Consider the following 26859-nt stretch of genomic DNA (forward strand, 5'->3'; position numbering starts at 1 on the left):
TGCTTTGAACATGATTGTATGAAATAGTTTTCTCAACATCATTGTTAATCAGTATATATATAATCATTGAAATTATTTGAAGACACTGGTACTAATAGCTGATACTTAAATTATGAATCATCTTTACCTAACCCATATAGAGGAGTTTTGCACTGAATATTCCTCTTAAGATCTCAAAAGCCTTCCCTGTGCATATAATTTTTCTTGAAAATATGCTAGAAAAATGTTAAAAGAGTAGCTCCCTACATAATAACTTCAGGAGATTGATACAGTCCAGAATTGGGCATGTGCCAAATCCATATAACATGTGAAGGCCTTATAGAATTCGTCCTTCTGAACTTAGCTTAGCAGTCAAATTGGACATATTATAAATTAGTACCTAATTTCTCCACAATTGTTTTCTCAACAGGGAAGTAAGGAATGGCTGAAGAAAATCATACCCTGAAAAGTGAGTTTATCCTCACAGGATTTACAGATCACCCAGAGTTGAAGACCCTTCTGTTTGTGGTGTTCTTTGCCATCTATCTCATCACCATGGTGGGGAATCTGGGCCTGGTGGTACTGATATCAAAAGAGCATCATCTTCACATGCCAATGTACATCTTTCTGGGCAACCTGGCTCTTGTGGATTCTTGCTGTGCCTCGGCCATTACTCCTAAGATGTTAGAGAACTTCTTTTCTGAGAACAGGATGGTTTCCCTCTATGAGTGCATGGGACAATTTTATTTTCTTTGCACTGTTGAAACTGCAGACTGCTTTCTCCTGGCAGCAATGGCCTATGACCGCTATGTGGCCATCTGCAGCCCACTGCAGTACCACACCATGATGTCGAAGAAGCTCTGCCTTCAGATGACCACAGGGGCCTACATAGCAGGAAACCTGCATTCCATGATTCACGTAGGGCTTCTCCTTAGGCTAACTTTCTGTGGGTCTCATCAAATTAATCACTTTTACTGTGATATTCTTCCTTTATACAGACTCTCCTGTATTGATCCTTATGTCAATGAACTAGTACTATTTATTTTTTCAGGCTCCATCCAAGTCTTCACCATAGGCAGCGTATTAATATCTTACTTCTACATTCTCTTTACTATTTTCAAAATGAAATCCAAAGAAGGAAGGGTCAAAGCATTTTCCACCTGTGCATCTCACTTTTTGTCTGTTTCATTGTTCTATGGATCTCTTTTTTTCATGTACATTAGACCAAATTTGCTTGAACAAGGGGATAAAGATATCCCAGCTGCTATTTTGTTTACAATAGTAGTTCCCTTACTAAATCCTTTTATTTATAGCCTGAGAAATAAAGAAGTAATAACTGTCCTGAGAAAAATTTTGAAGAAAAAAAAATCTCATGAAAGTTGGAAACAAATGATATCGACTGTAGCTTAGTGATTTAAAAGTGGAAAATTCTTCCAAGTGAAAATACACAGAAAAAAATGCACAAGTTATATATAAAATATATCATAATAAAATCAATTGAGGAAGCAATACGTATGGGAAAAAATATACAGGAAAGAGAAAACTGTGCTAAATCTTAATTCAAAATAACAAAAATCAAAACCAAACTTGTAATTCCTTCAAGAAACAGCTTAGAATGTTGCCAAGCTCATGGACTGTGTCTGCATCAGGGGGATTGGGATTATCAGCTCCAAAAAGGAAAACAACAAAATTATCAGTTACACATATAAAGGAGAATTCTATTTAGCATTTACAGCCAGTCAGCTTTAACAGCTTAGAGCATGAGCACTCCAGTTAGGCTGAAGATTTTAAGGGGATATGAACACTCAAACAGTGAAATCCCTCACAACCATGGGAGACAAAGTCGAAGCAAGTAAATTTTGAGGATGCAGTTTTAATAGCATTGTGGGAGACACTATTGTTAAGACAGAGGTAGTAAGAAAGTGAAGGTGTCAAATAAAAGTGAGTAGTATATTCCCAAGTTAAGGTTCCAATGGAGTTGCATAATTACACACGGAATGTCAACTTCAAGAGTAGTTATCTTCAGAGAGAGTTATTTACTCCCAAATGTACACTCATAAAGATGCTATAACATAAAGCCCCAGGCAAGTAATTAAACTTCACGTGAGATTCAAAGAGCCTCTATTGTCAGTTAGCTAAACTAAACAACTCTATCCTCCATCTTGAGAGGTGAGGAAAGGGTCCAATAATGAGGACAATACTATGTCATATACAGACATGAAGGTATGATTGTTGAACTGTGGGTAGGGCTTATGTATAATAATTACTTATTTTTTCTTCTCACCACTGCAAAACCTGAAGTTGTGGAATGTAAGTGGAATTAAATGATTTTATTTGTTTATTTTCAAGAATTTAATGATTTTAATGTGGCAAAATGAAAGAATTACTTTTCATTTATTTATTCAACATAGGTTTCCCGAGAACTTGCTAAGTGCAAGCACTACTCTTGGTGCTAGGATATATCAGTTAACAAAATACCAGCTTTTTAATATGCTTAAATAATAGAACATTGTCATGATTTTAATGACTAACTCCTGGGGATCCCTGGGTGGCGCAGCGGTTTAGCACCTGCCTTTGGCCCAGGGCGCGATCCTGGAGACCCGGGATCGAATCCCACGTGGGGCTCCGGGTGCATGAAGCCTGCTTCTCCCTTTGCCTGTGTCTCTGCCTCTCTCTCTCTCTCTCTCTCTCTCTGTGACTATCATAAATAAATAAAAATTTAAAAAAACTTTAAAAAATAATAATGACTAACTCCTGGATGAAGAAGGTCCAATACTGAAAAGAAAAATGCCCTCTTCTACATCTTCTCTTGATGCTCTGAGGTCACATCTAAATTCCCAAAAGGCAATTGTCAAGATGCAGCTCTGGTCCAGGCTAGCCAGCCACTTAAGCTGACTTCACATGGAAAGTCAACATGCTGAGTTTATTTAGAAAAAGTTGTGGGAACATAGTATTTCCAACCCCCTAACTCATGAATACAAACTTATCATCACTTCATTTCTATTTGTGACCTTCAAAAAATCTAACCTAGCTAATACCATGTAATTAGACATTCCAAGATTTGAAATGGAGACATATCTTGGTTTTTATTTATTTATTTATTATTTATTTATTTATTTATTTATTTTAGAGAGAGCACAAGTGGAGGAAGAAGTGGAGGGGGAGGGAGAAAGAATCTCAAGTGGACTCTGCACTGAGTTTGGAGCCCGGTTTGGGGCTCAGTTTCACAACCCTGAGATCATGACATGAGCCCCAACCAAGAGCTGAAGGCTCAACAGACTGAGCCACCCAGGTGTCCCTGGTTGTTTCTAATATAAATGCCATAAATTTAGGATTTGCCTAACCCTACCCCCATCCTTCCTTAACTGCACTTAAATGTACAGGTACTTGTCTGATACCATGGCATTGATGATAGATGTCATGCTACAGATAGAGCTCTGTCCCTGCTATATTTTTCTGAGATATTCAATCTTCTCTGACTTTCTGGTTATCTCTTGGTGCCACTATCAGTTTTGATTTCTGCATTCACAACTAGTTCCCAGGCTAGATATGGAAGCATGATTGCAGCTAAAACACATACTATTTAACTCCTGTCAAGTCTGCTATCTTGGTCTCTCTTGCTCTTTCTCAATGCCAATTTCTAAGTGAATTCTCTTGACCATCTCCTCTAGGATATTCAAGAAGAGGGAAATACTGGTATTTGGTAATTGACATATACCAGCACCTAGCTGAAGAAAAGGTGCACAAAAAAGGCTGAAGGGCATCATTTTTGCACTTCTGATGACACGCAGTTTAGATTCAATGCAAGCTTTTGGATGTTTTCATGAGTCTCTCTGGAAGATTCCTTTTGCCATATTTCTCCAAACTTCAATGAACATTCTACTGTCTCCCCATCTCATTCCCAGAACACGCCCCTGGGAATATAAGTCACAGAGCCCTATCTCAGCAAACTCCAATTATTTCCTTCTGATTTTCCTTTTATCCCCCAACTCACTACATCATTATTTCTAGGGTGATACCTACCTCTTATCTTATTATAAATGCTTCCCAAATCTCCTTTTATGAAATAAATTTTGACTTTGGAACAGTTCTTAAAAGTGAGGCTTTCTCAACCTGTTCTTCCTGTCTGGATTTTCAGTTATGTTTAGGTAATAAAGCAAGTGATATTAACATTGTTGTGCTCTGATCTTTCTTTAAGCTATAACTCTGAACTGCGCAAGCTACTGTCTGAAATGTTAGAAATGACCACTGGGTAAAACAGAATCACAGACTGTTTTCTTCTAAGTACTGTTGGACATAGGAAGAAAAGTCTCATAAAAATTAATCCTTTTAAAATCTTGACCACTATTCCACAGTAAGTGGAGAAAAGAGATTTATTTAGAACTTTATCTTGAATAATAAAACTTATAGAAATAAATGTTATCTTACACTTAACTAAAATTTAATTAGGATCACAAATGTATACTAATTTACAAACAATGAATCAAATGTCAAATGTTTTTCTTGGCTTTACTTTCCAGAAGAATAAAGCATGATAACTAGATACAACATTACTTAACTTTTGAATTCAAGGAACAATAGTAATAAGTACTGATAATGGAGCAATTTTGTAAAATGTCCAAAGTCTCTACCAATTCTCCCAAGGGTCTCTCCTAATTCTTATTTGCACAAATTCTTATCCATTGAATTTGTTTTTATTTTTCTCATTTATTATTCACTTTTTAATTGTCCTAACTCTAACCAGGTCCTATTTGTCATTGAGACTTTACATTTCCTTCAAGGAGTTCTCCAACTCATTCATCAACTTTATGAGGTCTATCACATCTTTCTCAAGATGGTTTCACACTGAATTTGAATAATGTTTATTGCATCGAGTGTCAGCGACTAATATGTTGGCACAATGGATGAGAAGACGGTAGTGTTAAGCAGGGATAAATGTTTAAAGGGAAATTAATTCTTAAGAAGTTAGTTCAATCAGGAATATTGAATAAGACAAGTCTTACTTCCCTGAGGAAGCACTGTCACTTCAGAGACTTACAAATTGATACTATGATAACAAGAAATTCTGTGTTGGTTCATCAGTTAATATTGAAATGTGACCTCATTGTGTATACAAAGATTAACATTTGAGCTAATTTGTAGGTATTTTTAATGGTGGCAATACTTTCTTTTCACATTTTGATTATTGGGGATTTACCTGAATATGCCATTTCCTGTTACCAGGCTGAACTTAATTATGTGAGTTTCCAGAGCTTGGTGACATGGAGAATATTTATTTTATACATACACTATTATGCATGTCATTTATCTCCCCTTTATAGACCATTCCTTTTTAGGATTATATTAGTCCTCATTTACTACCCATTTCCAGCCCAGAAAAATTACTCTGAAGTTGGCAATGCTTGCCGGTGCAGGTCTGCTTTATCACTGAACCAATTTCACCATATGATTTTAAATATTGGTTCATAAGTGATGCTGACTGAGCATCAGAGAAGTAAAATGTAATAGCTACAGCCCATTCAACTCTAGAAATCATACTTACTATTAAAACTTTAATTCAGTTTAATATCATAACTCTCAGGTTATATTTATAATCTGTCAGGAAGGGACTATATTTGGACCATGTGCAGGGGAGAAAAACCCTGCATTTTAGTAGATAATTGTTCCTACATTGGACCAAATAAAATATCTCCTTGCATAACTGAATATTTACTAAGATGTCTGTAGCACCAGCTCTGGATACATAAGGTAGGAAAGGAAGTATGCTGTGATGCAAAACAATATGAATATACAATATAGCATAGTAACTATATTTATTCCTAAATACTTTATCTGTTTACACTTAATAGATATAGTCATATCATAGTGCCATCTTCTATAGCTCATAAGACATAAATAGAAGTTCTAATTTACTATAAACATTTACGTTGTACTGGTATCATCAAAAATTTACTAATACTCTATGGATCTTGTAGTTAATGGATAAATGCCTTCCAAAACTTCAGAAAACTTAATTTTAAAGATAATCTTAAAAATACAGGAAACGACTTTATGCTACATATGTTTTAAAATATTTTAAGACAATATGTTTTAAAAAATATTTCATAAGAAAACACTTCCTGGTTCACTATTCAAACTCTTAAAAATCAAGCACATCTTATGGATATTAAACAGACAATAAAGAAATATTATGAACAACTTTATGTGCACACATTTGATGATCTAGATGAAATGGATCAATTCCATGAAGCACACAGTCTGCCAAAACTCACACATAAAGAAATCATCAGGAAGAGTAAAGATGAAAGAGTAGTAGGGGGACCCTGGACTTGTCTTGTCCCTGGAACACAGCTAGGTTGACATCAAATCATTTTGAACAGATAGGAAATTGATCTGAGGATTAAGAGAACAACCTGCACAATTAGAGGGAGAGAATGTGGCCGGCATGGGGTGCAGAGATGTGAACTGGGGTAGAGAAAAGCTGAGGTGTCACAGAACAGAGGAAGCCCTTTTTGTGGAGAGAAGACAGAAAGAGAAGGGAAGGGAAATAGAGCGACACATCAGATTCCTGCAAGAAAAACACTCTCATAAAAGCATTGACTGAGGAATCAAGAGAAATGGACTGTCACACATTTTTGCAAATAGTGGAGCTCAAATTCTGAGGTTTCAGAAATCTGTGCCATTCACTGGAGTCAAGCTGGGTGAGCAGTGGTGCTCCTGGGGTGAAGGAAGGTGGAGACTTGGGAGTTGACAGTGGATAGCGTTGTATGGAGATGCCCTGGGTTGCACCAAGAGAGAATGTTCCCCTTCCTGGAGTACATTTGCAAGAAGGTATATTGATTGCCTCTCCAAGGACATAAGGCTCTCTGGGCACCATTGAGCGGCTCGTCAACAGCAGGAGACAGAAGTGTATACAGAGGGCAAGATAACCTGGCCAAAGCTTTTTGCTGTGTTACACCATTAACTCCAGGCACCTGTGTGGCTGTGTGACTGCTTTTCTGGGACAGTACAGCACCACACACAGTGCTTCAAGGCTCTCCTCTGGAGGAAGGGAGCAGGTCTGTGCCTTGTCAGGCAGGTCCTTTAAGATGTGGAGTTTTGAATCCTAGCCACACCAGATATAAAACACAGAACTGAGGCACTCAGCATGCCAACAGCCTGGGCACAGGCAGGTTGGGGGCAGGGATCTGATGAAAGCCTGGGACATGGGAGGGGAGATTGTTCACTTTTCTGTGAGAGTTCCTAAACAGCCAGGGAGCAAGCTCCTCTCCTGGGGAGGGGGGGGGGCATGAGAGAGCTGGATGATGCCCTCCCCCCAACAACAACCAAGACTGTTGGACTTCAGTGATCAAAACAGTGTCCCCAGGGGAGACTGGAGCTAGTTACACTCACACCCCCACACACACCGAGCCCTGCAGGGGCATCTTTCCCAGAGCAGGTCTGACTATGAGCCAGTGCAGCAGACCTGGCCCTCAGAAAACCAGCACATGCCCCCTACATGTACCAAGTCTGTTGTTCATAGAATGCTCCAAAGCAACAGCTTCCATTCTGGTGGAAATAGGACCAGGCTTTCTTTTTTTCTTTTCTCTTCTTTTGAATCAGGCTTTATTGTTCATTTGTTTGTTTGTTTGTTTGTTTCATTTACTTTTCTCATTTTGGGATTAGATTTCTTCTTTCTTTTTTTTTCCTTTGGAATCAGGCTTATGGTTTTCTGTTTGTCTATTTGTTTGAGGGTTTTTTAGTTCCTTTTCCTTTTCTCCTTTTTGAATCAGGCCTTCCTTTTTCCAGGTTTATTTTGACAGACAAATCAAAGCACATCTAGTTAAAGGTCCAAAAACTCCCCACTGCAAACAAGGAGGAACTCTGCTGAGGACATATCTGTGTAAAAGAGCAGCCAAAACATGCCAGCAGAGAGCACACAGCATACACCAGAACACTCCCTGAAGCACCAGGTCTTGGACAGAGCAGGACACCTTCTTAATATAGCATTACACTTAGGAGCAGGAAACATAACAAGCTTTCATAACTCACAAACGACAGAAAACTAGACAAAATGACAAGACAGAGGAATTCTCCCCAAAAGAAAGACCAGGAAGAAATCACAGCCAAGGATTTGCTCAACAGATATAAGCAATATTTTCGAACAAGAATTTAGAAACAGTCATAAAAGTACTAGCTGCACTTGAAAAAAGCATGGAGGACACCAGAGAAACACTTGCTGTGGAAATAAAAGATGTAAAAATTAGTGAGGCCGAAACAAAACATATTATAACTAAGATGCAAAGCCGAATGGTTGTGAAGATGGAAATGAAGATGGAAAGCACAGAGGAATAAATAAATGATACAGAAGATAAAATTATGGAAAATAATGAAGCTGAACTGGACAGAGAAAGAAAACTATTAGATCATGAATAGAGACTCAGAGACTTCAGCAATTCCATCAAGCGCAATAAAATCCATATCATAGAAGTCCCAGAAGAAAGAGGGCAGAAGGATTATTTGAACTAATTATAGCTGAGAACTTCTCTAACCCAAGGAATGAAACAGGCATCCAAATCCAAAAGGCACAGAGAACTCCCCTCAAAATCAACAAGAACAGATCAACACCAAGATATATCATAGTGAAACTCGCAAAATACAGAGAATTCTGAAAGCAGCCAGGAACAAAAGGTCCTTAACCTACAAGTGTAGACACATAAGGTTAGCAGCAGACCTGTCCACAGAAGCATAGCAGACCAGAAGAGAGTGGCATGATGTATTCAGACATGTTAAATGGGAAAACTATGTGTCCAAGTATACTTGGCAGCAAGGCTGTCATTCAGGATAGAAGGAGAGATAAAGAGTTTCAAAGACAAGAAAAAAACTAAAGGAGTTTGTGAACACTAAACCAACTCTGCAAGAAATATTAAAGGGGACATTTTGAGCAGTAGAGACCAAAAGCAACAAAGACCAGAAAGAAACAGAGATGATCTACAGGAACATTGACTTCACAGGTAATGTGATGGCACTAAATTCATATATATCAATAATTACTCTGAATGTAAATAGCACTCTGAATGATCATGAGATCGAGCCCTGCATCAGGCTCCACACTCAGCACAGAGTCTGCTTGAGATTCTCTTTCCTTCTCCCTCTGCCTCCCCTCAACTTGTGCCCTAAAATAAATAAATAAATAAAGTCTTAAAAACAAAAGACATAGGGTATCAGAATGGATTAAAAACACAAAACTCATTAATATGTTTACAAGAGACTCATCTTAGACCCAAGACATCTCCAGATTGAAAGTCAGCGGGCGAAGAACAATTTATCATGCTAACAGACATCAAAGGAAAGCTGAGGTAGCCATAATTATATCAGACAAACTAAATTTTAAAACAAAGACTATAAGAAGAGATGAAGAAGGGCACTATATCATAATAAAGGGGTCTATCCAACAAGTAATCTAACAATTGTAAATATGCCCCTATCTTGGGATTGGCCAAATATATAAATTAATTATTAACTTTAAAAACCTCATTGATAATACTACAATAATATTAAGGGACTTTTACAGCAATGGACAGATCATCTAAGTAGAAAATCAATAAGGAAACAATGATTTGGAATGACACACTGGACCAGATGATCTTAACAGATATATTTAAAACATTTCATCCTAAATAGCAGAATAACACATTCTTTTCACATGCACATGGAACATTCTCCAGGATAGATCACATACTCGGTCACAAATGAGGCCTCGATCAGTACAGAAAGACTTGAAGTCAACCACAAGAAAAAATTGGAAAGACCACAAATACATGGAGGTTAAAGAACATCCAATTAAAGAATGAATGGGTCAACCAGGAAATTAAAGAAAAATAAAAAAATATATGGAAGCAAATGAAAATGAAAACACTACTGTTCAAAACCTTTGGGACGCAGCAAAGGCAGTCATTAAGTGGGAAGTATATAGTAATACAAGCCTTCCTCGAGAAGTAAGAAAAATCTCAAATACGCAACTAACCTTACATCTAACAGACCTGGAAAAAGAATAGCAAATAAAGCCTAAATCCAACAGAATGATGGAAATATAAAGATTAGAGAAGAAATAAATGAGGTAGAAATTTTAAAAAGAACAGATCAACGAAACTAGGAGCGGTTCTTTGAGAGAATTAACAAAATTTATAAAACCCCTAGCCAGACTTATCAAAAAGAGAAAGGCAAAATCGCAAATGAAAAAGGAAAGACCGCAACCAACATCTCAGAAATATGAACAATTATAATAGGGTAGTATTAATAATTAAATGTCAAAAAAAAGACAATCTGGAAAAAATGGATAAATCCCTAGAAACATATAAACTACCAAAACTGAAACAGAAAGAAATAGAAAATTTGAACAGACCCATAACCAGCAAAGAAATTGAATTTGCTGATTACTGATTTGAATCAGTAATCAAATATCTCCAAATAAACTAGAGTCCAGGACCAGATGACTTCTTAGGGGAATTCTACTAAACATTTAAAGAAGAATTAATGCCTAATCTTTATGAAACTCTTCCAAAAAATAGGGGTAGAAGGAAACCTTCCAAACTCATTCTATGAGGCCAGCATTACCTTGATTCCAAAACCATACAAAGACCCCACTAAAAACAGGAATTACAGACCAATAATCCTGATGAACATGGATGCAAAAGTTCTCAACAAGGGGCACCTGGGTGGCTCAGTGGTCGCATCTGCCTTTGGCTTAGGTCGTGATCCTGAGTCCTAGGATCGAGTCCCACATCAGGCTCCCCACAGGGAGTCTGCTTCTCCCTCTGCCTCTGTCTCTGCCTCTCTCTCTCTCTCTCTCATGAATAAATAAATAAAATATTTAAAAAAAAAGTTCTCAACAAGATAATAGCAAATTGAATCGATGCAGAAAAAACATTTAACAAAGTACAACATCCATTCTTGATAAAAACCCTCAAGAAAGTAGGGATAGAAGGAACATACCTTGACATCATAAAAGCCATATATAAGACCTCGATATCATCCTCAATGAGGAAAAACTTAGAGCTTTTCCCCTAAGGTAAGGAACACGATAGGCATGCTCACTCTCACCACTGTTGTTCAACATAGCACTAGAAGTCCTAGCCTCAGCAATCAGACAACAAGAAGAAATAAAAGGCATCCAAATCAGTAAGGAAGAAGTCAAACTTTCATTCTTTGTAGACAACATGACACTCTGTGTAGAAAATGGAGAAAAAACTCCACCAAAAAAATTGCTAGAACTGATACATGAATTCAGCAAAGTCACAGGATATAAAATCAACTTACAGAAATCTGTTGCATTTCTATATACTAATAATGAAACAACAGAAAGAGAAATCAAAAGTTCCATCCCATTTACAACTGACCAGAAACCATATGATACCTAGGAATAAACCAACCAAAGAGGTAAAAGATCTATATTCTGAAAACTGTAGAACACTTATGAAAGAAATTGAAGAAGACACAAATAAATGGAAAAGCATTCTATGCTCATGGATTGGAAGAACAAATATTGTTAAAATGTCTCCACTACCCAAAGCAATCTACACATTCAGTGCAATCCCTATCAAAATACCACCAGCATTTTTCACAGAGCTAGAAGAAAAACGATTCTAAAATTTATACAGAATCAGAAAAGACCCTGAGTAGCCAAAGTCATGTTGAAAAAGAAAGCCAAAGCTGGAGGAATCATAATTCTGGACTTCAAACTATATTACAAAGCTGTAATCATGAAGACAGTATGGTACGAGCACAAAAACGGATCAATGGAACAGACTAGAAAATCCAGAAATGGACCTATGATCAACTAATCTTTGACAAAGCAGGAAAGAATATCCAATGGAAAAAGACAGTCTCTTCAAAAAATAGTGTTGGGAGGGCAGCCCGGGTGGCTCTTAGCGCAGCCTTCAGCCCAGGGCCTGATCCTGGAAACCCAGATCAAGTCCCACGTTGGGCTCCCTGCATGAAGCCTGCTTCTCCCTCTGGCTGTGTCTCTGCCTCGCTCTCTCTCATTCTGTGTCTCTCATGAATAAGCAAATAAAATCTTTTAAAAAATAATGTTGGGAAAACTGGATAGCAACATGTAGAAAAGTCAAATTGGACCCCTTTCCTACATCATACACACAAAAAAATTCAAAATGGATGAAAGACCTAAATGTGAGATGGGAAACCATCAAAATCCTAGAGTAGAACATGGGCAGCAACCTCTTTGACATCAGTCATTCCAACTTCTTACTAGACACATTGCTGGGGACAAGGGAAACAAAAGCAAAAATGAACTATTAGGACTTCATCAAGACAAAAAGTTTCTGCACAGCAAAGGAAACAATCAACAAAAATAAAAAGCAACCTATGAAATAGAATATATTTATAAATGATATATTGGAAAAAAGGGCTAGTATCCAAAATCTATAAAAAATTTATCAAACTCAACACTCCAAAAATAATCTAGTTAAGAAATGGGCAGAAGACATGGACATTTCTCCAAGGAAAACATCCAGATAGCTAACAAACACATGAAAATATCCTCATCACTCATCATCAAGAAATTACAAATCAAAACCACAATGAGAGACCACCTCACATCAGTCAGAATGCCTAAAATTGACAACTCACTAGGCAAAAGATGTTGGCAAGGATGTGGAGAAAGGAAAATCCTCTTACACCTTTGGTGGGAATGCAAGCTGGTGTAGCCACTCTGGAAAGCAATATGGAGGTTCCTCAAGAGTTAAAAATAGAGCTACCCTACAACCCAGAAATCACACTATAAGGTATTTACCCAAAGGATACGAAAATACTGATTCAAAGGGGCACATGCACCCCGATGTTCATAGTAGCATGATGAGCAACAGCCAAGTTATAAAAAGAACCCAAATCTCCATCGACTGATGAATGGCTAAAGAAGTGGTATACATATACAATGGAATCTCACTCAGCCATCAAAAAGAATGAAATCTTGCTATTTGCAATGATTTGGATGGAGCTAGAGTAAGTTATGCTAAATGAAACAAGCCAGTCAAAGACAAACACCATATGATTTCTTCCATATATGGAACTTAAGAAACAAAACAGGTGAATATAGAGGAAGTGAAAGAAAAATAAAATAAGACAAAAACAGAGAAGGAGGCAAACCATAAGACTCTCAACTATGGAGAACAAACTAAGGGTTGCTGGAGGGTGGGGGTTGGGGGATGGGCTATGTGAGGGACTGGGCATTAGGGAGAACCCTTGTGATGAGCATGGATTGTGATCTGGGCGTTATATGTAAGTGATGAATCACTAAATTCCACTCTTGAAACCAATACTACACTATATGTAACTTGAATTTAAATGAAACCTTGGGGGAAAAGATAAATCATCTGTATCTCGCAAGCAGACATTTAATTTTTAAAGTTCAGCTTATCAGTTCTTTCTTTATGGATCATGCCATTGGGATTATATCTAAAAAGGCATTGCCAGCCCGAAGGCATCTAGATTTTCTCTTACGTTTGTTTAGAAATATAAAAGCAAATCCAGAAAAAAAGAGTTAAAAGGGTTGAGATGGCTGATGGTTGGGGAAGGCAGAAATTACAGTGAGGGTACTATTACAGTGAGGGTACAGTGAGGATGCTATTTTTCATTTTAAGCCACATAAAGTAATATGGTTTCCAAATTCTGCACACAAACCACTTTGACAAAAATCAAAGATAAATTTTAAAACATTAGTAACCGTGTATTACATTCAGCTTGAACATTTTGTTCCTTTCCACTGCCAGAGTCGATGGTATAAAACTAAGTTGGTATTTTTGAGGAAGGATATGTTCATTTAAAACATTTGCAATCCCAAGCTTCTTTTGGCTTCTATGTCCATCAAAAATATTAGAAACTCCCTGAGAAGATGCTTCCAGTACAAGAAGGGGTAAGAGAATATGCACCATATTTGCCAAGGCAAGACCCAAAGAGAAGGTGTGTGTTAACTGTTACATACAGGGAATGAAAGTATTGTTGGTAAAAGGCGAAAGATGAGGCTTCAGGTATCTAAGAAAGGTAAGAGTTTGTGATGTTCTTCCTGAAAAATGCCAGGGCTGGCCCAGGTAGAAAACAGACAGGGCCTGATCCAGCCACAGGCCCTATAAAATATTGCAACCACAGGATGTATTGGCCCCTGTGGGAGGAAATCTTCTTTACTATCTCACTGTGACTTATGCTTCCGTTGGGTTATTGCCATGTGGCCCTTAAACTCAGGAATTTAACACAACATAACCACTATAGTATCTCCCATGATTGCGGGGGGGTGGGGAATAAAGGAAGAGGGGGCGCTGACTGTGCTCACCTAGGCAAGTTCTCACTCTACTATCACACAGTTGCAGTCAGATGATGGCTGGGGCTGGAATCACCTTAAAGGCTTTTCCACTTGTGTGACCTGCCGTGGTGCTGGCTCCCAGATGGAATCACAGTCAACATGGGGTGCCTCCTTGGGACCTGGTGTTACAGGTTGGATTGTACCCCCCTAAAAAGATTTGTTGACGTCCTAACTCTAAGTACCTCAGAATGTGACCTTACTTGGAAATGAGATCTTAAAGAGGTAATCCAGTTAAAATGAGGTCATTTGGGGGGCGCCTGGGTGGCTCAGTCAGTTAAGTGTCTGCCTTCCACGCAGGTCATGGTCTCAAAGGCATGGAATGGAGGCCTCGGCCCTCGACAGGATACCTGCTCAGCAGAAAGTCAGCTTCTCCTTCTTCCCTCTGCCTCCACACCCCTCTCTTGTGCTCTCCAATAAATAAATAAAATCTTTTTTAGGGGCACCTGGGTGGCTCAGTGGTTGAGCGTTTGCCTTCGGCTCAGGTCATGATCCTGGGGTCCAGAAATTGAGTCCTACATCAGGCTCCCTGGAGGCAGTCTGCTTCTCCCTCTGCCTGTCTCTGCCTCTCTCTCTCTGCATCTCTCATAAATAAATAAAATCTTTTTTAAAAATATTTTCAAAACAAATGAGGTCATTTAGGTGGACTCTAATCCAATATGATCAGTGTTTTATGTCAAAAGAGAAATTTGGACACAGAGACAGATAAGCAGAAGGAAAATAATGCAGAGAGACACATGGAAAATATATGGAAAATATCATGTGAAGATGGAGGATTGGAGTGATTCTGCTCTGAGCCAAAGAATGTATAAAAATGCCAGCAAACCACCTGAAGCTTAGGAAGAGGCAAGGAATGATTCTTTGGTACAGGTTTCACAGGGAGTACGGCCCTGCCAACACCTTGATTTCAAGCTTCTAGACTCCAGACCTGTAAGATGATGATAAATTACTGTAGTTTTTAAGCTCCCCCCTTGTGACCTTTTGCCACGGCTATCCCAGAAAAAAAAAACACACCTTTGTTTCCTCACAGCAAGACTACAGGGTTCCAAGGATGAATGTACCAAGGGAACAGGGCAGAGGGGCATGGCACTTTGAGGGTCTAGTGTCGGATGCCCCATGTGGGGCATGTGTGCTATCCTTCACCACTGACACAGTCACAGAGGTTTCCTCACATTGAAGGAGAGGGGACAGGGACCCCTTAATGGGAAAAGCGTGAGCATGACATTGTAAGAAGGGCATGTGGAATGAGATATATAGTGTGTTGGCCACCCTGTTTACACAAATTATAAGAGTCCAGGAAAAATTGAGAAATATAATAGGGCAGGAGTGAGGAATCATCAAAGGCTAAGTTCAGAGACAGAATGTTAAGGACTGCTTGACTCACCTGTTCTATGTAAAATGTGTCTTCCCCTGTATAAATGTAAGATCGCTGTTTTGAAACAAAAAGGAAAGCAGTGGACTCTGAGTTTGGCTCTTCAGTTTCTGGGCTCCCTCACTTCTATCCCCCCAATAAGCCAAAATACTACGAGAGAGCTATATTGTCATCCCCATGGGACATGCAAGAAAATAAATCCCCATATGATTTAGTCCCCTGATCAGTATCCCACAGTCGTATCTGTGACCTGAACCCCAGGCTAACGACAAACCCACACTCGCACTCATCACCCAGGAAGTCATGAAAGATCCTCCAGGGGTTGCACTGAACTGTTTTAGTTTGGCCCAGGCAGTGGAGAAAAGCATAGTACTTTTAAAAAAGTAATTTCCAAGATTTAAAGACCAGGAGAATATTTATAAAAGCAAATTTCAACTTCTCTTGAAAAGCTGGGAGATATGGCCACAATTAGTTCTTTAGATGCCACCTGCCTGTCCCCTTTGAACATTTGAATGTGTAATTTTGTGTTACAAAATACTGCCTCTCATCAGACTTCATTATTTCAATGGTTATTACAGTGAAAACATTTGCCAACTTGCTATTATAAACTATAAAATACGCTTTTGAATAATTTCTCACTGTCTCAGCTCACTTTTTACAGCAAAAAATTTAAAAAGGAGAGAAGTAACCAAAAAGTCCCAGAAAGGGGCATTTGTCAATTCACTGATTATTTAATATATAGTCAGATATGTAGTGGGTGATTTAAAAAGCAAAAATAGGGATCCCTGGGTGGCGCAGCGGTTTGGCGCCTGCCTTTGGCCCAGGGCGTGATCCTGAAGACCCGGGATCGAATCCCATGTCGGGCTCCCGGCGCATGGAGCCTGCTTCTCCCTCTGCCTGTGTCTCTGCCTCTCTCTCTCTGTGACTATCATAAATAAATAAATAAATAAATAAATAAAAAGCAAAAATAACAGTAAATAAATAAGCAAAGTAAGTTTCTTTTTCAAAAGGAAAATTTCTCTGTGTGCCTCTCATGAATAAATAAAATCTTTTTTAAAAAAAGGAAAATCTTATACAGTAGACTATTGACTGCTGAACTATACATTTTTAAAAAATTGTTTCAGTTTTTGACCGCTCGCTGAGCGCTTTGTAGGGCTCCGGGTGCTGCGAGCCGACTCCAGAAAGCCTGAAAGGCCATCATGGCAGCAAAGCCCAAGCTCCACTATCCTAATGGAAGAGGCCGGATGGAATCCGTAAGATGGGTTTTAGCTGCTGCTGGAGTCGAGTTTGATGAAGAATTCTTAGAAACTAAAGAACAGTTGCAGAAGTTGCAGGATGGTAACCACCTGCTGTTCCAACAAGTGCCCATGGTTGAAACTGATGGAATGAATTTGGTGCAGACCCGAAGCATCCTCCACTACATAGCGGATAAACACCACCTCTTTGGCAGGGACCTCAAGGAGAGAACCCTGATTGACATGTACGTGGAGGGGACGCTAGATCTGCTGGAACTGATTAGCATGCATCCTTTTCTAAAACCAGATGATCAACAAAGGAAGTGGTTAACATGGCCCAGAAGGCTATAATTTGATACTTTCCTGTGTTTGAAAAGGTTTTAAGGGATCATGGGCAAAGGTTTCTCCTTGGTAACAGCTGAGCCTTGCGGACATTATTCTACTCCAAATCATTTTGGCTCTAGAAGAGAAAATCCCCAATATCCTGTCTGCATTTCCTCACCTCCAGGAGTTTACAGTGAAAATAAGTAATATCCCTACAATTAAGAAATTCCTTGAACCTGGCAGCAAGAAGAAGCCTCCTCTGGATGACATCTACGTGAGAACCGTCTACAACATCTTTATGCCATAAGCATCACATACATCTGTGAGTGAGAGCTAGCCCCTAGAGATTGCTGTTCCACAGTAGCATCTTAATTGATGCCAGGCTGCCCTGATCCCAGCTCTGTCATGGTGCTATGTATAACTGTTCCTCAGTTGGTCTTTCATGTCAAGATCTTTTCTAGAAACATTGACCTTTTGTTTTGTCCGGTGGATAATTGTTATGCAACTGTTTTCTGAAAGCCTTTTCGGAGAGGCTTGCATTTAAGTTAGATCTGATGTAGTTATTCATTTCCTGATAACCAGAATGGGCAGGACCTTGTATTCTCCCTTGAGCTTTTTCTCCCCCGCTTCTTATCCCTGTCTAAAAGCAGTATCTTCCTAATTTTTGGTGTTTTGTAACAACCCAGAATATCTAGTGAATAATTCCTCTCAGCTATAATAAATCTGTGGTGTAATGAAGGCAGTCAATATTAGCCAAAATAAAGAATTTACAAATCAAAAAAAAATTGTTTCAGTTTTATTGGGCAGGAGGTACAGGTCTGACTTTGACAGAAATATGGTGAAACAAAGCCAACATAATTCATTTTAAGCAAATATATGTTTTCCTTTTATTAACTATGAACTTACTATTTTACTTAAATTACCTTCAACTCTTTGCATTATGCTTTTTGTTGGTGACTCAGTACCAATCCCAGGAGACAGACACAAGACTAGTTGGTCTCGTTTAACGTGTACACAAGGCAATTTTCTTTCATAAAAGAACGAAAGCCAAATGCTAATGTGAGAGAGACTGCATTATCAAATTAGGTGCTAATGCCAGAGAAATGAATCATTAGATGCTGATACTAGTCACAGATAGATTTTCTTTAATACTTGAGAAGGTAAGGATAAAATCACATGTGAAATAAAAGAAAATCGGCTGAGATAAAAGTCTAGACCTTTCTGTGAAGAGAAAAAAAATCACTGGGAATTTTTTTTAATTTTTTATTTAAATTCGATTTGCCAACATATAGTATAACACCCAGTGCTCATCCCATCAAGTGCCCTCCTCAGTGCCCATCACCCAGTCACCCCATCCCCCACTGGAATTTTCTTTAATGCAGAAATATGCATCTGTGTGGAACTAATTCTTCATAAAAGCAAAGAGGGAAGGTGAGAAAAGAATTACCTTTGTGCTGTGAACACTGATGGGCAGATTAGGCAGGCACCTAGGCTGACTGGTATGTCCTCTTGAAGGGGGCTGCAGGACATATGTTTAGCATTTGCCATAAATCTGAACATAGACTAAAAAAGTGACTTGAGGTCACCACAACTGGGGACAACAAGGAAGGGAAAGTTGATTCATTCACCCCTGAAGACAGCTCATAGACTAGCTCTATGAGTGTCAAAGGAATGTAATTTGAGGGGCTCCAAGCTATTCTAATCAAAATATCTCTCGACCCTTATAGCAAGTACATGTTCCACCAGTAGAATATTGAGACAAATATGGTGAATAGATTTTATCTTTCCTGCCAAATTAGTAAACAATAGCACAATTAATCAGAGGGGTATTGTCTGTGGACTCAAAAATGAAATATGCTCCGCATGAGAGAAAATGATCTGCATTGTGTTTTTAGTGGCAGTCTCTGCTCCACATGATTTCCCAGAGGGCAGGGGTGCGGCGTGCATTCCCAGGGCCTAGCGCAAAACCTGGCACCAGCTGAGGGGCTCAAAGTCTATATTCAGGAAGAAAGAAAGGCAGGCAAGAAGGGAGAAAAAATAAGAAACCAAAAATTAAGAATACGATCTTGGAAGTCCAGGTGTTCAAATGGGAATAAGCTACCTGGAAGCTCTGACTCATCATCCTAACAGCACAAATCAATTCAGTAGGTATTTTGACAATGATTCAGAAGGAAACAGCCCAGAGGAACGAGGCACAAACCTAGGAAGCCATCGTTCGCATACACCAAAAGCCAGATAACTGCCCCAAACATGTGACTCCCAGAAGGCCAGGTGGTGGCCTGAAGACACCAGGCTCAACAGAAAGAAGCAGAACCCAAAATGAGAGGAACAGAATCCCTGAAACAAATTATCTTCTCAGTTTTATGTTGGCTGCCCTGTCTGTGTGGCTCTCAAAAGGACACATCACCTGAGAGCTCTCTTTGACTTATTTTATCCCAGGAAGCAAATGTACTACTGAGATCTATTATGACAAGAATTCTTGCAGAAGCAAGCTATGACCACCACGGAGATGAAATCTATGGCATAATTCCCACAGGAGCCTGAGGGTTGCCCTCCCCTTTATGGCCCTGCAATGTCCTTCTCAACCCCCCCGGACCACGTGTCATCTTCCTTCCTGCCATCCCCAGGAAAGTGTGTACTGAGCTCCTGTTAGTGTAGGAAAGGATACAGGGCTATACACAGTAAAAGGAATTATATCAGCACAATCTCTGCTCCTTAGAAATTTATCTAATGCAGGCTAGTTAGAAAGGAAAGAAAATGGTATCAGATATATATAGTGTATTCAATACAATTGACCAACAGTAGACTAATAGAACTCCATCCTCCTCAATACTTTCCCCCCTCTCATGTTTTCCTTCTATTTAACTAACTTTGTAATTAAACATGTAGCCCCTACTTAAAGGGAAATACTCATTTTTGAGACATAAGATTTATTACTCTCCTCCCAAGGCAACGTGCACCAAGAAAATGACTTTCATTCATTGGAGGACTGATGAAAGGAAACAATGAAGCACAACAACTTAATAATTATTGTATATCTACATGCTTACATCTGAAAACTGAGGGTTGTGGATAACCAGACTTAAAAGATTAGTTCATACAGGGTGAAAAGTCAGCTCATTTGTTTATTTACTCAATACGTTCTCATTGAGCACTTTACCCTAGAGTCTGTACTGCACTAAGCACTGGTGTACTGTGAGGGGAGTCAGACAAGACTCCTGTTCTTGTGGGTTTTAACTAACCCAGGAGAGGAAGAAGACGATAAGCAGAAATTATTACAGTTCTATGTTGAGTAGGCTTTAAATGTAACTTACTTTGTCATCTCAGTTTAGTTCTATCAAAAGTTCCATATTCCAAATTGAGATGTGAGGCTTAGATGTGAAGGATTTGCAGGAGGCGTGTCTAAAAATCTATCTTGGAGGTTCTTCAAGAAGTTAAAAATAGAGCTATCCTATGACCCAGCAATTGCACTGCTGGGTATTTATCCCCAAGATACAGATTTAATGAAATGAAGGGCACCTGCACCCCAAAGTTCAGAGCAGCAATGTCCCCAATAGCCAAACTGTGGAAGAAGCCTCGATGTCCTTCAAAAGAAGAATGAATAAAGAAGATGTGGTCTATATATACAAAGGGATATTATTCAAACATCAGAAAGGATGACTACCTACCATTTACATCGATGCAGATGGTACTGGAGGGTATTATGCTGAGTGAAATAAGTCAATCAGAGAAAGACAATTATATGGTTTCATTCATATGCAGAATATAAGAAATGGTGTAAGGGACCATAAGGGAAGGTGGGGAAACTGAGTGGGAAAAGAATCCAAGAAGACAAACCATGAGAGACCCTTAACTCTGGGACACAAACTGAGGGTTACTGAAGGGGAGATGGATGGGGGGATGGGGTAACTGGGTGACAAGCATTCAGGAGGGCTGTGATGTGATACGCACTGGGTATTATATGCAACTGATGAGTTATTGAAAATGACATCTGAAACTAATGGCGTACTATATATTGGCAAATTGAATTTAAACAAAGAAAAGAGAAAAATAAATAAATCCTATTCCTGAAACTAGTATTACACAATATGGTAACTGGGATTTAAATAAAAACTTGAAAATAAATAAATAAACAAACCTATCTTGGGACTTTCAGGGTCTCACTCCCCACAAAAATATATAAATGCTTTGGGGTTAATCAGAGTTTGGAAAACTAGGAGAGAGACATCTCTGGGGAGAGATGCTGCAGGCTTACAGGCTTTCCCCAAGTCCCAGTCACTGTGGTGAGGAGGGAAATAGCCAGTTGAAAAGGGCTTTACTGAGGGAGCTTGCCATGCGCCCTCTGACTTTTGACAAATCTGTGAATGAATATTTGACTCACTCTTGAAAAGTCTGGCAACAAAAGGGGTCAGTCAGATGAGCCTGAAGCATGAAGCAGTGAAACCCCAAACTGAGTTAAGAGAGACTTAGCTGTTCTTGTTTCTTGGGGGCTAAATGTCTTCATCACAATAGGAGCAGACTGGGAGTCCTGGTGAGAGAGAGAGAGAGAGAGAGAGAGAGAGAGAGAGAGAGAGAGAGAGAAACTCTTGAACACCTGAGAGCAATATGATCCCAACAGAGAGAAATCAGCCTACCAGGAACCCAGGGACTGAGGGGGGCGTGGTAAGCACACAGCTAAAGTAGAGACATTGATTTCACTTGTTAAAAGAAATACAGTCTGAAGGTCTGCAGAGGGAGGATCTCTGAGAAACTTTCCAAAGTGGCTTTTAAAAGAAAAAGAACCAGCAATTGTGCATGAGCTACATGCCCCCAGGTCAGATGACAACTGTACCAGCCGCAGTAAACTGTCCCTCTCCCTAATCTACTTTTGCCACAGTTTGACCCTGAAGGACCAGAAAGTCTCTGCCCACGTAGGAGAAAGTGACTGAGGGCTGAGAGACACTCAGTCCCCTCCCTATGGTAGGCCCCCCAGCCAGAGACAAGGTTGAGCTAAGAGAAGAGACAGTTTCAACTTTGAATGGCATTTTAGTTTTGATACTTCACTAACTGACCTGGATTATTGGAATGGACTGAACTTTTCTCGTGTCTCTCGCAAAAAGGCCTTCACTATTATTTAGTGACCCCAGAACCTCCCTTAGATTATATTAAGGTATGAGACCATTGGACCATGGAGTTTAAAAGCAGTGATGACAAGTAGAATCACTCCCCAACCTGGACTTTACTGCCTACCACATTCAAGAACTTCGGGGTATGTGAAATAATTAGAGGGAGAATGAGCCTGAGGTAAGTGGTCCGGGGAAATGTGCTAAATAAGGAAATATTAAGCTTAATTAGAAAAATAAATAGGAGTAATCCATGTAAAAAAGTGGGGAGGGTGTGGGGTGTGGGTGGGGGGTCAGAAAAAGCCATTCAGGAAGAGAAAAAGGCCTTTAGAAAGCCTGTGGTGGGAAAGGAGATGGTTCTAGATACTGTGACTGCATAACAAATGATCCCACAATGTAGCAGCCAAAACAACAAATTATTACTATCTCTTACAGTTTCGTAGGTTGGTGGGGCTTAGCTGAGGGGTTCTTTTTTTTTTTTTTTTTTTTAATTTATTTTTTATTGGTGTTCAATTTACTAACATACAGAATAACACCCAGTGCCCGTCACCCATTCACTCCCACCCCCCGCCCTCCTCCCTTTCTACCACCCCTAGTTCGTTTCCCAGAGTTAGCAGTCTTTACGTTCTGTCTCCCTTTCTGATATTTCCCACACGCTGAGGGTTTCTTGATTGGAGTCTGGTAGGGTTACAGTGAGATAGTGGTGGGGCCAGAGTCATCTGAAGGCTTAGCAGGACTACACATCCTAGTCAGCTGAGCACATGATCAGAAGATGACTTGGCTGTCTACACAAGGTCTCTCCATGTGGTCTGGGCTTCACAGCATGGCAGGTGGGTTCTGAGATGGAATGTTCCACAAGTGAGGATTCTAAAACTAAGTGTTTTAGAATAACCTTTTATGACTTCGTTGCATTACTTAAGTCAAACTATTGGTCAAAGCAATATAAGCCAGCCCGGATTCATGGAAAGGGAACAGAAAACACAATGAAATGTGTTGGGTGGGTGGGAGGGTGATCAAAGAATTATAGGGTCATGTTTTTAAACTACTGCAGGCATGGCCCATTGTAAAAATTCAATGTTCAGCTTGTTTGAAGAATAAAATTTGCTGGCGAGAGTGAAAGGCCATATATATCCTAAGAATAGGCCAATATATCCTAAGAATAATGGGACAAAATGAGAAGATTGTCGAAAAAAAAAAATTATCAAGGGCAATTTGGGAAATAAAAAATATATTTTATTTATTTATTTATTTATTTATTTATTTATTTATTTATTTATATAAATATATATATTTATTGAACCAAATATCTAACTTCCTCTGAAATAAATAAATTATTGTTTATTAAATATATATTAATCAAGATGAGCACTATTTTAGTAATCGAGAGAGAATGGCATAATATTGGGCAGAGTTCTTTGAGAACAGGTCCTGATTGGAAATCTATGGTAAAATGTCCTTTTGATGAAAAGTTACCTCTGATGAATATGCCTTTGAAATGATGCATCTTCATTTCCATGAAAGTACTCATACTCCCCTAAATTTACCTATTAAATTCCTAACTTTATCTAACAGTGCCCTGATTTCGGTTGTAGAACTTTCCTTCATAGTTTAAATATAGATAAGGATACATCGACTCCATCAAACTTCTCCAACAGTGTTCTGAATTTTTTGTTTTTATTTAAATGTTATTACTGAGTATGTGTTTTGATAGGATCTCACAAAAGGAAAATATTATAACTCTTACAGTAAACATTGCCACATATGTGGCAATTTGTTTATGGATAATAGTAGGGAATTGAATAGGACTTTGGGGGCAATTGAGTCTCTCCTGAAATTTGTTGACTGAATAGTTGTCATTATTCATCAGCTTTTTCAACAGGTGGCTCTCAGGACCAGTGTGTATATTACTGGTGATGGCATTTCTTTAACATTAGGTGGCATCAGTCTCTATCACTTTTAAAAATTTTAATTCCAGTATAATCAACATACGGTGTTATATTAGTTTCAGGTATACAATATAATGATTCAACAATTCTGTACATTATTCAGTGCTCATTACAACAAGTATATTCTTAGTCTCCTTCACCTATCTCACCCATCCCTCCACCCACTTTCGCTCTGGTAACCACCAGTTTGTTCTTTGTGTTTAAGTCTGTGCTTTTGTTTGTGTGTCTTTTTTCTTTGCTCATTTTGTTTTGTTTCTAAATTCCACATATAAGTGAAATCATATGGCATTTGTCTCTGACTTATTTCACTTAGCATTACACTCTCTAGATCCATCCATGTTGTTGCAAATGGCAAGATTTCATTCTTCTTATGGCTGAGTAATATTCCATTGTATGTATATATTACATCTTCTTTATCCATTCATTTAATGGACGGGCGCTGGGTTACTTCCAAAATTTGGCTATTGTAAATAATGCTGCAATAATCATAGGGGTACATATATCTTTTTGAATTAATGTTTTCATATTCTTTGGGTAAATACCCAGTAGTGGAATTACTGGATCCTATGGCAATTTTATTTTTAATTTTTTTGAGGAACCTCCATACTGTTTTCTACAGTGGCTGCATCAGTTTGCTCTCTCCTCAACAGTGCACGAAGGTTCCTTTTTCTCCGCATCCTTGCCAACACTTGTCGTTTCCTGCGGTTTTAATTTTAGCCATTCTAACAGATGTGAGGTGATGTCTCATTGTGGTTTTCATTTGCATTTTCCTGAGGATGAGTGATACTGAGCATCCTTCCATGTGTCTGTTGGCCATCTATATGTCTTCTTTGGAGAAATGTCTGTTAATGCCTTCTGCCCATTTTTAATCAGATTTTTTTTTGGGGGGTGTTCAGTTGTATAAGTTCTTTATATATTTTAGATACTAATCTCTTATCAGATATGTCATTTGCACATATCTTCTTCCATTCAATAGGCTTTTTGTTTTGTTAATTGTTTCTTTTGCTGTGCAGAAGCTTTTTATTTGGATATAATCCCAATAGTTTAATTTGGTTTTGTTTCCCTTGCCTTAGGAGACATTTCTAGAAAAAACAGTGCCACAGCCAGTGTCAGAGAAATTACTGCCTGTGCTCTCTTCTAGGCTTTTTATGGTTTCAAGTCTCACATTTAGGTCTTTAATCCATTTTGAATTTATTTTTGTATGTGATGTAAGAAAGTACCTCAGTTTTATTCTTTTTTTTTTTTTAGTTTTATTCTTTTGCATGCAGCTATCCAGCACCATTTGTTCAAGAGACTGTGTTTTTATTTTTCCCCATTGCATATTCTTGCTTCCTTTGTCAAAGACTAATTGACCATATAATGCAGGTTTATTTCTGGGCCCTCTATTCTATTCCATAGATCTATGTGTGTATTTTTGTGCCAGGACCATACTGCCTTGATTACTACTACCTTTTCAGTATATCTTGAAATCTGGGATTGTGATACCCCCAGTCTTTTTCTTTTTCAAGATGGCTTTGGTTGTTTGAGGTCTTTTGTAGTTCCATAGAAATTTTAGGATTATTCGTTCTAGTTTAATTAAAAATGCTATTGGTATTTTGACAGGGATTGCATTAATTCTATAGATTGGGTGGTATGGATATTTTAACATTTGATCCTCCAATCCATGAATGTGGAATATCTTTCCATTTGTTTGTGTCATCTTCAATTTCTTTCATCAATGTTTTCTATAGTTCTGAATTTTTATCTTCTAACCAAGTTGATAAAAAACTTTAAACAAACAAAAAAAAGTTAAACATTTTCTAATACAAATTCCTCATATGAAATGTGCAAAAACATCACAAAAGCCACAGTGATTAACTTCAACTGTCCATTTGCCATCACAACTGGCAAAGGACTGTACCCACATCCTCTTCTAGGTAAGGGAAAGAAAGCTATATCTATAAATCTCAAAGTTACCTTGTAGGACCTGTTATAGAGCTTTCCCTCCAAAGTGTTAAACTTGAACTCTTGTCTATCAATTTTAATTCTTTCCTAGATAATGTAATTTTAAGCATATATTTTACAATGGGGCTTTCTAATAATTTCAACTTCACTCAGAAACCTCTTACTTCTTGAGCAACTACTCTATGCAAGGCAATGTGGAAGACATTGGGAGACTAAAAAAAAAAGACTAAATAAATAGTAAGTCCTAGTAGAGTAGATGAATGCATATTAATCAGTGTTACGCAAGGTAGAAAGTGACCAAAGACACAGGAAAGAGGTTACTTGGTGTGCTATAAGGAGTTCAAAAAAATAAAGGACATTTTAGATGAGCTTTAAATTATTATTCTATTTGGTAATGAAATGGTTATGATTCTTGAAATTGTAATTTCAGCGAAGTGACATGGATAGGATTTGAATAGGTTGAGAATAGTATTCCAGAAATAAAGGCAATGTAGCAAGAAGCATGGTCCTAAGAAAGTGTAAAGTGGATCAAACAATAGTGAGTTTAACCAAAGCTAAAGGAGAGGACAGAAAATATTGCAAAGCTAGAACTGGCTAGCTCTGCTAG

The 26859-nt window shown here is 38.5% G+C and overlaps 2 protein-coding genes and 1 pseudogene across 7 annotated transcripts in view; all 3 read left to right on the forward strand.

The window, feature by feature from the left end:
- The first annotated feature begins 420 nt into the window (after positions 1 to 420).
- On the forward strand, positions 421 to 1389 carry OR5K1 (olfactory receptor family 5 subfamily K member 1). The gene is given in 1 exon segment (NM_001389132.1): positions 421 to 1389. A coding segment is annotated over 1 exon segment (969 nt).
- Positions 1390 to 16822: 15433 nt separating this feature from the next.
- LOC100856419 lies at positions 16823 to 18045 on the forward strand (annotated as a pseudogene).
- A 3745-nt stretch (positions 18046 to 21790) lies between these two features.
- The window catches only part of GPR15 (G protein-coupled receptor 15), a 29245-nt gene continuing 24176 nt past the window's right edge, over positions 21791 to 26859 (forward strand). For 2 of the 6 annotated variants that reach the window (XR_005383168.1, XR_005383170.1), the window contains exon 1: positions 21791 to 22543. The gene's annotated coding sequence lies outside the window, so the exon portion shown is untranslated. The remainder of the gene's footprint in view (positions 22544 to 26859) is intronic. The other 4 variants (XM_038582550.1, XR_005383172.1, XR_005383171.1 and 1 more) reach the window with 4 other exon arrangements.

Source organism: Canis lupus, chromosome 33 (genome assembly GCF_011100685.1).
Source record: "Canis lupus familiaris isolate Mischka breed German Shepherd chromosome 33, alternate assembly UU_Cfam_GSD_1.0, whole genome shotgun sequence".
NCBI lineage: Eukaryota > Metazoa > Chordata > Mammalia > Carnivora > Canidae > Canis > Canis lupus.